This window comes from Amphiura filiformis, chromosome 9, assembly GCF_039555335.1.
Source record: "Amphiura filiformis chromosome 9, Afil_fr2py, whole genome shotgun sequence".
NCBI classification, from domain to species: Eukaryota; Metazoa; Echinodermata; class Ophiuroidea; order Amphilepidida; family Amphiuridae; genus Amphiura; species Amphiura filiformis.
Window position 1 is genome coordinate 8,753,099 of NC_092636.1, and position 12,304 is coordinate 8,765,402.

The window sequence follows — 12,304 nt, forward strand, 5'->3', positions numbered from 1 at the left end:
GTTGAAACATTCTCATTTTATGCACTGGCACATCCAGGGGGTGCGGACGGATTAAGCATGCACACCCTGGGGTATGAGGGGTAATATATGATGGCAAAGTGTAACAACATGTTGTTCAAAAGTGTCCAAGACCCATTATTTTCTGGCTGATTTAAGGCTGGGTCAGGATCATGTCCAGGATTCAGTACTCTAGTAGGAGTTCTAATAACATTAAATGTTGGGTTATATAAAGGTCATGAAGACGTTTTATGTTGTCAAAATGTTATTGCAAAATATTTTTGCAAACATTTTTTGCAAAATATTTTGTCAATACTTAATTAACATTATATTAGTTGAATGTTTTGCAGCTAAGTTTGAAAATGTATGTGAATGTTATTAAAATGTTTTATACACCTAATATAACCCGGCATTTTTTGGTAACCTTTTCTAGCCTCGGGGACATTTTATGTTTGCTAGGTGATTACTACATATGACCCTTTGAAACTATCAAGCAAAATTACATGGAGGCAATGTTTTCCACCAAACAAATACTCCATTTTGCAGCTAAAATATCATGAAATCTTCATACAAATTAGGCTTACAGTTCCAGGGATATAATAAATTTGTATTGTTTCCAAAGAGATTAGAACCAAAGAGAATTGACTCAGCCACCATCCCAGTTGTTGGTGCTCCTTACTCCTTATTCCAGAAAAATACAGCGCTAATTTTTTGGGATTAAAAAAAATTATTAAGTTCTGCCAAATGAAACATAGCTCAATCCTAATCATTCATTTAGTTCTAACTGGAGATAAAAGAAAAAGTTAACTATTTTACTAATTTCTTGAAAAAAGAGCCAAAACATGCATTTTTGGCATGTTTTCTGACAATGATGGAGTCACAAAAATCAAAGACTTGGAACAAGTCTAAGCATTCAAAACCTGAGTATATGCCGAAATTTTGCTCTAATTTTCACTTTTTAGTGTTACTTTAATTAAATGGTTGGTTATAAGAATAAAACATGTCTTTTACAAAAATTAGTATGCATAAACTGAAATTAGTCTTAGTACAAGTATTTGGGCTTGATTGTCACAGCATACTGAAAAACACCCTAAAAACATGTTTTTGGCCCTCATTCAAAAATTGGCCAAATATTAAAATTTGACATTTATTGCTAGTTAGGACTAACTAAAGGATTAGGATTTAGCTATGTTTCATTTGGCAAAACAGGATAATATTTTTTAATCAAAAAAAAAAATAGTTCTGTATTTTTCTGGAATAGGGAGTAGTGATGTGCTCCCCAACTAGGGAAATGGGATGTTCATGTTCGTAACTTAAAGAAAGTGTCCGGCAATCACAACATTATGTCTTATATGTTAGAAAAATAATTATCAAGCACGAATCACATGGTTTGATTTAAAACAAACTCATATTAATCATAAAAAGGAATAAAAACAGCCATCTCTCAACACGCGATATTCAAAATTCCCGCGCCGAAATTGTCTAGAGCAATGACGTTCTAATAATTCAATGAAGCCTGACGACAAATGAGCACAAATAACCATGACGTCACTGCTCTATAACATTTTGGCGCTGGAATTTTGAATATCGCGGTTGAGAGATTGCTGTTTTATTCGCTTTATGGTTAATATGAGTTTGTTTTAAATCAAACCATGTGATTCGTGCTTGTTAATTATTTTTCTAACATATAAGACCTAATGTTGTGATTGCCGGACACTTCCTTTAAACTTTCCCTTCAAATTACAGATGTAGTATCCATCTGTTGTTGTTATGCATAAATATTGATAAAGTTAATCACTATATGATTATGATACTTGATATTTTTTTTCTTTCTTTGTTTCAGTCCATAATTGGCAATATTTTAGGACTTCCATCTGAAGACACAACAAAAGCTTCTATATACCACCAGTGTGATGAATTTGTCTTCCAGTGGATTATAACTAATAAAGACAAGTATACCAAAAATGTAAAGGTATGTATCTGTGTGTATTCAAGATTCTACACAACAAATTTGATTTTGTAAGCAGTTTGTTTTAGTGATGTTCTTAAGGGTAGACTAGGTATTGTTGGTCGAAGCAGCCAAAAAAATGATTTTCATTATCTAAATTAATATTTTGATGTTTTGCAAAAGTTCATTCTACAAATCATATATTTTGAAAACTTGCTTGATTTATTGTTGCGAATGACTTATGTACGTTTTTCAAAAGTGTTATTGTTTCAGCCCTCTTTACAACATATAGCTCAAGAACCACAGGACCTACAAAAGTATATCTGTGATATTTGAATACTTTTACACACTCGCTATGAAATGATCAATGCTCACTACCATTCGCAAGATGATGTGAACTACCAAATCGCAACAGTTTAGAATAGTTGCTAACCTTAAAATACCCAACATGACAAAATTCAGTGCAACAAATATGAAACTTCTTAGAGTCTGTGAAATCAGCATGCTTGGATGATATAGCAGTGAATAGAAAACCACTGGAAATTTGAAATTTGTCACTGTCAGTCCAGAGACTTGGAACCCATGAAAGAAAAATCAGTTGTGTACAAAAATCACATGTTTGTCTATAGACGAATCCAACGAGCCAAGTCATGGTCAGGATTTGGTCGGCCATTACTGGGTCCTCGGCGCACCTAACTGGTGTTGTGACTGCCCTATTGGGTGGATTAAAACCCGCATAATACTTGATGTTATATTGTATTGTGTTGCAAACTTTCATCATTCTTTTGTCTACGTGTAACACGGGTGATGGAATGCAGTTTAAAATTCCCGCCAAGGATGCATCATTTCACATTTCTGGTGGTATTTACTCAGCGGGGACCCAGTTATGGCTGCTATTAAAGTGTAGGAATGCGTGAAATTGGATTCGTCTATAGTTCACAGTTTCAGAGTGGAGTGAAAGGGAACAAACCAAAAGATCGGTGACGTCCTATAAACGTAACCCCCTCCATCCCTGCCAGAAACATAATCCTAAAATGTTGGGTCGTATAATTAAAGGTATACTAAACGGGTATATTAAACTGGACATATCATATAGGGTTACCCCAAGTATCGATGTGGATGGGTAAATAAAGCCGGTATAACTTGTGAACTTGTGACACAAGTACAGTTACTGATTTCCTTACGGACTTTGTCAACTTGATAAACTATATAACATCATAAACATAAAACATAAAAAGACCATAATAAAAATTGTACTATAACTAATGAAGTTCTTGATGCGTCATCGTTTGGGCATAAGCTGTCAATGCCAACAGCCCTTGGTACAGAATATTTTATGGGAAAACAATCATGCTGTTTGATTTCAAAACAAAATTTGATGTTACTTTGGCGAAGTCGAGTTCGCAAGGTGGCCTTTCTTTACTTTACTCATCTCCATGACTCATCTGTTCATAGAATCAAAAACTTCAGAATTTTTCCGCCGACGAATCAAAACTTCAGTTCAGATGACAATTTTGCTTTATTGTGCAACATGTGCTATAACATACCCTGGGATATTTATTGGTATGTTGTTTTCCACTGATCAATTGATACACAATAAAAAGTGAACAATGTATCACCATGGAATAAATCACATGTATTATTGTGTGTTTTTCAGCAACTCGAGAGTGAGTGCTCGAGAGTGGCAATCGCAGTAGCTCATGGTCGATCGCAAAGGGTCACAGGGTGTTGCTATTTTCTTCTCTTGATCATGTTGATAATAGCCTAGGTAAAATGTAAACCTAAGTCTAATTTGGGCTATATATGTTTATTTATATTTGTCTATTTTTTCCGTGCACAATTTGCAATTTTTTTCTCCACAATTTACAATTTTGTCTGCACACATTGTTTGGCCTTGTCTAATGACAGTTTGGCTCAACAAGTCAAAGACTGAAACATGAACCATTAAATTGTAATCGCCACCTCACAACTTGTAACCAATTATACTTTAATGGACAACGATGTTGATCAACAAAATAGAGGAGAGATTTATGACCTGTATGTTATCATTATACGGGGTACTCAAGTTTGGTTTTGGTAGGGACGTGCCGCTAAGATTTTGGAAGTGGACCCATAAATATACCAATTTTTCAAGAAATTAGGACCCATTGCTATACCAAAAGTCACAATTTTCGGCCGAATTAACCAAAATTGTCTTAGTTTTTACAAATTTTCCCAAAATTTTGGGAAAATGTTGAAAATTTTAGCTAGTTTAAGGAAAAATTGGGCTGTTTTCCGAAAAAATTGAGAAATTTTGAAAAAGGACCCATTCATATACCAAAATAGGCTTTGAAAAAGGGGTCATTGATATACCAGAAGGCCGAAAATGCTACCCATATTTATGGCACGTCCCGTATGGTCATTTGTACTGAGTACCCCCGGTCATTATAGCAGGGTTGATTACAATCTCTGTTTTGAAATTGGTGTTATTCATGTAACATAATGATTATATGATACTTCATCCTGTGTCCCTCAAAATGACATTAGCTTTACTAATTGAATTTGCAGTTATTATGCGCTGTTCATCCTTATATGAAATTTTGTTTTCCTTCCCATTCTGGGTACGGGGCAAAAAATTGTCAAAGCCCATTTAAATCATTTGATAGTGTTCTTCATTTTAATATTATCTGAAAAGAATAGGCAAGATACTATAATCAAATGCACATATGTGTACATCCATATCAAAAGGATGCACTTGTCGGCTGCTACATGTGTCTCATTTCACATACCGTATTCGTCCGAGTATAGTCCCATGCTCGAGTATAATCCCACCCCCCATTTTTCGAAAAATTTCAGAAATTGTAAAAAAAAAAAAAAAAATTTTTTTTTTTTTTTTTTTAAAGTTATTTTTTTTTCGGTTTTGGAGTGTCCCTGGACCTAGACCTAGATGCTAGGATCATTCATGGTTGACCTAAAAAAAAAAAAAAAAAAAAAAATTTCAAGATATTTTGTATTTTTAATATGAAAATTGATAATTTGTATTCATGTCATACTCTATTAATGATTTCAAAATGCAGAATGCATTTTGAAATCATTAATAAAGTATGACATGAAAACAAAGTATCAATTTTCATATTAAAAAATACAAAATATCTTGAAATTTTTTTTTTTTTTTTTTTTTTTTTTAGGTCAACCATGAATGATCCTAGCATCTAGGTCTAGGTCCAGGGACACTCCAAACCGAAAAACTTTAAAAAAAAAAAATTTTTTTTTTTTTTTTTTTTTTTGAAATTGAGTATAATCCCACCCCAATTGTGAAAAATGTTCACATAAAAACGGGTGGGACTATACTCGGACCAATACGGTAATAGCTAGGAATAAATACCAGACTCATTGCAAGTGGGGGTCACTTTATATCATCCCCAAGTCACATGACTTATTATTAATACAGAGAACATTCCATAACCATGTCACTTGGGGATGATTTGAAGTGACCTCCACTTGAGATGAGGCTAGTATTTACTCGTAGCTATTATGTGAAATGAGGCACATGTAGCAGCCGACAAGTGCATCGTTTTGATATGGATGTACACATATTATGCCCCAATATGATTATGCAAGTCTCGTTTGGTGTAATTACTCTCGTGAACTTTGAGAATACAAAACTTCAAGTGTTACATAATCGATTGGCAAGGACAATTCTATAATCTGATATTTGGACCCCTATAAATGCTTTGATGGACTCACTGCAATCAGGGTTGCCAAACCCGCGATTTGGTAGCCCAATTGGGCGACATTTGAAGATTTTCCCCGCGACTTTTGACACTTTCCTGTCCCATAGAAACCAATGATTAAGAAAAAAATTGGGCGACTTTTCAACATTGGCTCCCGCGACTTCCGATAGTTTCATGTCCCATAGAAACCAATGGTAAAGAGAAAAATTGGGCGACTTTTCGATTATTTGACCCGCGATTCGGGCTGAAATTTTTTGGCAACCCTGGCTGCAATGGAATAAAACGATTATACTGATAAGGTGGGACAACCAATTTCTGCTTCTTGATTTCAAGTGTTTGAAAAATATAAGTCCATCATATAAGTAGGTGGCTCAGTTTGTCAAGTTATGGGCCTTTGAAGTTGACACTTTTTAATTCAAGCTTTTCATGAATGAATTTAATTTAAAAATGGCTTGTTTTGGCACTTCAAATACCCTAAAATCCATGGACCCCACCATGGGGGTCCCTGGACTTCACCTGCAAGGGGTCATTCACTCCAAAAATTCTCCCTGATTTCTAAATTGAAATGTTGAATACAAAAAAGTTTTTAAAAATACGGTTTTGAGGTGCAAAATATGGATTTTGGGTCTTGTGAGTACAGAAATCTGGATTTCAAAGTTGGCATGTCTGTGTACAAAATTTATAAAATCATATTATGATATTTTAAATGAGGGCTTGCTTGGAAAGCAGTGCTTGTCCTCAGTAAAGATAGAATTCATACATGTGCTAGCTATTATCATGATAATAGTAAGGCTTATGTAATTGATATGGTTCAAAGCACCAAGTACTCTGGTTCCTTCGCTTTCCATAGCTGGGTTATTGTTTTCACTTGCATGGCTAATAAATCAAAGTTGAAGCATACAAATAATGGTAACCGATAAACAGTGTTTGATGATGACCGACTACAACGAGAATGGCATGAAAAGTGTTGGGTGATGTTAGGCGCTGAAATGTTTGCATTAATTGTTTTTGTTGTTTAACCAGTTGATCTGGGTGGACACATACTTTGGTCCTGATGGGACCAGGCTCAAGCAAAATGCTTAAGCTTAAAAGCTTTTATAAGCATGCTGGCCTGTATGAGGACAAAACTAGTAGAAAGAAACAGAATGAAGAAAAGAAAAGAAAGGCCCCTGACAAATCAATTGTACACTTTTGCTCTTAGCCCTTTGGATTGAGAAATAAGAAATTGGGAATTCTTATTCCATGCCCCGATAATGTAATCAACTGATACAAAATGTTGATTATTGCGATATTTTTAGTAGTAGTTTATTAAAATGTTGATTTTTGCAGTTATATGTTCATTAGTAGATATTTTTGGAAATGGTTTTGCAATGTTTGTTTTCAATAAAATAAAAACCCATTTTGATGAGGGAAATACATACAAATATAATAATGAAACATTCTTCAGACCGATGTTTTTATAGGACATCATCGATCTTTTTGTTTGTTCCCTAATAGGGCTTCTACATTAGACACATCAAGTTCTCATCAGGTGTAAATTGATTCACCCGATTTCTGTCGTATAATCATGAAAAAATATTGAAATTAGCTAAAACTTGTTAAAACTGAATTAAGGATGCATTTATCACTCATTCACAAGTGAGCTTTTGTATTTTACTCATTTTATAGCTCCTATGATGAATTTTATGTGACCAACTTCATACCAATGCCAGTATTCACCAAGGTAAGTTTATATTCCAACATCTTGCTATCTACTGAAGATAGTTTTATACCAACTCATATATATAGCTATCTATAGATGTATTCACTCTATATACATGTAGCATATAAAGTAATTATTCAGTTTTATAAGCCACCATTGTTTGTAAGTGGTTAAATAAAACAAATAGCCAATATATATAATTTGTTATGGAAGACGTCTTCTGTAATTTGATGGAGATCTTGCACCAGAAAGTCTATTATGTTCCAAATCAAAAGTGACACATGACGAGATTGTATATTTCGGATTTGTGTTTTATTGAACGACTTCTGAACAATGGTGGCTTATAAAACTGATTCATAACCCTGTGAATATACTCGGCAAGAGCGCTCCAATCAAAAGAATTTGATTGCCTGACGGTGCACTTATTTGCACAGTCATTTTAATGAGAAATTAAATATCTCATTTCATGAGATATTTACGAAGACTCCTTGAACACTGTTACACAATGACTTCTGGGCATGTGTGAGCATAATTACTTGCTTACTTGCTTAAGATGAGTGGTGTCCTCGAACTACAACAGCACGCCAAACCCTTCTGTCCTGCATGGCCGTTCCCAAATCCATAACATCCAGTCCAGTGTCCTGTTTCAATACATCCACGTATGTTGTTAGAGGGGGTCTGCCAGGTTTTCTGTTTCCATGTTTTGGTGTCGAATGGATCAGCTTGGCTACAAGCTCGATTTTGCTTCTGTATGCATGCCCAGCTGAACGTTTCCTCCTCTCTCTGATCTTCTGTGAAAGTTTCGGTAGGTCCCCATACAGCTCTTTGTTTGTGATGTGTTGCTTCCAATTGATGTTGTAAACTGCTCTAAGCATTCTTGTGTAGCAACCATCAAGTTCTTTACATAATTTGGGAGACATGGTCCATGCTTCACATCCATAGGTTAGTACAGATTCGACGGTAGCAGAAAATAAACGAGTCTTGAATTTCCTTGGGAGAGATGACCTCCAGATTTTGTTGAGGCTGTTACATGCTCTCCATGCAGCAGCTTTGCGTGATTTTACGTCTTTTTCCGTGCTAGCCATCCATGCACCCAGATACTTGAAGTCGCTCACCTCATCTAGTTTGGTGCCATTGTTTGTCTGCATAGATATCTCTTGACTATGGTTGAAAGACATGAACTTTGTTTTTGAAGCATTCATTTTGAGGCCAACTTTTCCAACAGATGATTCAACCCTTTGCAGTAGCTCTTGTGCTTGGTGGATTTCCTCTGAAAGTAGGGCTATGTCGTCTGCAAAGTCTAAATCTGTTAGCACTTCAGGTCCTATTCGCCTGCTTCTTCTCTTTTCCAGCTGGAATCCAAGCTGCTCTTCTCTGCCTACGCTTGCATTATGACAACGCACACGCCCATGTTATGTCGCCATGCTTCTGTTATTGGTAGCTCTTGTTGTCGGCGCTAATGTCATATTCGCCTTATCGATTTTTTGTGGGGTAGGTTATAACAATAATTAAAACATTATTTAACAGTGTTTTATGGCATAAAATAACATAAAATGCCATTTTGATTTATTGAAAATATCAAATATGACGGTATTGAATGACAATAATAGCTCCACACCATCTATTTTGAGTTCATTTTGGGATATTTTCAGGTTTTGTTTTGGGCCTAAGTATTCGGGATCAACCGAACCTGTTTATGTTGTTTGTGTACTTGCATATTACATTGTATAACTGCACACACTTCAATTAGTTTATTACAGATTGACACCAGGTGATATTTACAACATCCTATTTACATTTCATTAGGTTTTAATGTCATGTATAATAACTTATGCTTGGTTCAGAATATACAGATGCATTCGAGAACTTAAAAGGGCATTTCGTGATCCACAGCATCATCCCCCCACTTGTCTCAAATTTTTTTTTATACTACTGGAACCTCTGGCTACATAATGTTTATGTACAAAAAATTCCTTGCAGATTAATTTGTTTAGCAAAAATAACATGAAATTTGAATTTGTTCTGGTACACCAGAATGAAATTACAACACATTGTTTGTGGAGCAGTGTAATACACATAAATCATGCATAACTCGCAAACGCAAAATTGGAATCAACTGTAATTTGGGAATAAGCTTTTTTCATGGATATCAATTAAAAAATGTCATAAAAAGAGGATGCTAGGATCACAAAATACTCCTTTTTAAAAAATAGTTATATAGTTTCACAGATCCACACATGCACTTAATGGAAATCTGAAATTTCAATTTATGCAATTCTATCTATAACGAGATTTGGCTAATAGCTGAGATGTAATAATTCTGCATTCAGGGCTTCACATTGACAATGATTAGTGTTCCCAATGCTGAAGATGTGTGTATTTTACTGGTAGCTAGGGCTATGAGGAATGTTGGTTGTAGTGATTTCACAGTGGTAAAATACAACAGTAGGAGAGGAAAGGGTCATAACAGTGGCATTATAAGGCACACAAAAGATAAAGGAACACATTCGAATCTATGTTAACACCAAAGTATGTCTCACAATGAAAATATTGTACATTAGAACATGGAAATAAGAGAGAATTTCCATGATTAGGATCAAGTTGTAAATGTATTTCTATTGTTCACATTAAGTTTCTATGGCTCACTCTGCAGAATGTATCAGACTTCCAGTAGGCAATTTAGTCTTGGATGTACTTGTTCAATAATTATAGTTTGTCTTGTCTCAAGTTGTGAGTAACGCTATGTTGGATTTTGCATTGGCAGATTCAAATCAGTGCGTTTACGTGGTTGGGTCGCTAGCATACGGATAAATGGCCCTTCTACCCTGTGGGATTAGGTTAGCGTGCGCGGTTTTATTTTACCGCTGTTAAGTCCAGCATGCCGTTACTCTCTGCTTGAGATGAGATAGACTCTAGGATGCACAAATTCATTAGGATTGGTAGAATTTATTATATCAAAGTATATTGATATCATAATAATTTTTTGGGGGTGGGGGTAGTTCAATACTGTAGCAACTGTTTACAGCAAATAATTTGAGTTCAATCTCCTTATCCCACAGGGAGTGTTTTATATGTGACCCGCTCTGACGAAACCCGCCATAAGTCGCACTCAGCCATTTTGAGATACGGCAAGTCAAAGTTGAGAGAGGGGTGAAAAACCTTGCAGATTTTATTTTCAGTTTTTGATATTTTTTGATTCCTTAATATGTTTACTTTAACCTACCATTAAAAACAAAATATTCTTTTATGTCTAAAGCACCCAAATCTAGCATTTTCTGACCCAAACCAAGTCTGTTAACCTGTCATTTTACAACTTTAAAGCCATTTTTCTTGCATTTGCTTTTCTTTATGTGTTGCTTCTCCCCTTCCTGTTGAAAGACAGTAGAATGAGGACCACATGTCCCAGAAACGTAATTTTGGTATCAAATGAAAGCTGAAGACCTATACTAAATGATGACATCAAAAACTCAATTTTTAAAATTATTGTCTTATGTCTGGTTTTGTGGGGGCAGGTCACATATACATAGCAAGTTTCTGGCAATAGCCCATTCCATAATTTTCTTGCAAATTATGGTCAACAATACTAACGCCATTATACTTCGCTTGTGTCTTGTCCATTATTAATAATCCCACTTTGTAAGGCTATTTCACTTTCTCTCTGAGCTCTCTCATTTTCATCAATATTCCCAAGAGCTTCATCCATCTCATCACAGTCCTCATCCCCCTCAAAGGGATACACATGTTGTTCTTTCTTCTTCCTATACATTCCATAGGCAAGTGCTGACAGACAAATAGATACGGCAACAAAGACAACCGAACCTACTACGATTCCAGCAATCGCTCCAGTGGAAAGTTTGTTAGATGTCGGCTTTTTATCGCTAACAGTTGTCATGTTAAAAGTAGTAGTTTTGCTAGTTGTGGCAGGTAAAAAAGTAGTTTGTTTTGTAATTTCATCAGTTACTATGGTAACATTAAGTGTAAATATTGATGTGAATATTTCAGTGCTGACAGATTCACTTGTTATATTTTCCATAGTAGTGTCATCCACAGTTGTTAAGTCAGCAGTTGTTGATTCGAATTCAAAGGTAGTTTCTTGATTTTTTGTAGTGGACAGTAATTCAAATGGTGTGGTTGCTTTGTTAGTTGTTGCCCACTCAGTGGTTGTGACATCAGTGGTGACCCCCATTGTTGATGTGTCAAAAGTGGATTGAGGATTCACTTTAGAAATAAGCAGCATCACTGTGATGAAATCTAGTAACTTGAGGTGTCTTTCCATTTCTGTGTCATTCAGAGAGATCAGTTAATCTGAAACAGTTAAAACATAATCAGTTATACGGTATATTCGTTCGTAAATGACACTCTATTTGATCTCTTATGGTTTACATAAACCCATTTCTATGGCATCTCAAGAGGGTCTCAATGCTAAAGAATCATTTGAATGGACAATGTCTGCTGAAGTTATTGAAATTTTGCAAAAAGGTTGGTGCAACATTTGGAGGTTATATAAATTCGCCCCTAGAGTTTATGTTCGCTCTATTATGTGGGGCTAATGTATTTTGCGGTTGGATATATTCACTCTTATGTGTATTAAGAACATAGGGGGATTAAAAAATAGTATCCTGTTTTGCCAAATGAAACATAGCTCAATCCTAATCATTCATTTAGTCCTAACTGGAGATAAATTCAAATTTTAATATTTGGCCAATTTTGAGAAATTTATGTATGTATACTGGAGTGATTATATGCCCTTGAAGTAGCCATGTTCACACATAACAAAATATCTTGGAGTTTTACAGACTTGCATACAGGTTATAACCCACAAAACACTGAGTTTGCCTGACTTGAAATTATTATACCAAGTTCACTTGTCTGTGATTTGGGTTAATAGAAAGTGAGCTTAAAGGTACAATACTTTTAATTTGTTTGTGTCTTGTTATACCAAGT

The 12,304-nt window shown here is 35.2% G+C and overlaps 1 protein-coding gene across 1 annotated transcript in view; it reads left to right on the forward strand.

The window, feature by feature from the left end:
• LOC140160586 (uncharacterized) overlaps positions 1–12,304 on the forward strand; it is a 98,187-nt gene that overhangs the window by 64,509 nt on the left and 21,374 nt on the right. The window contains exons 7-8 of the mRNA XM_072183827.1: positions 1,841–1,969; positions 7,327–7,381. Coding sequence (XP_072039928.1) covers positions 1,841–1,969; positions 7,327–7,335 — 138 coding nt within the window. The 3' untranslated portion in view covers positions 7,336–7,381. The remainder of the gene's footprint in view (positions 1–1,840; positions 1,970–7,326; positions 7,382–12,304) is intronic.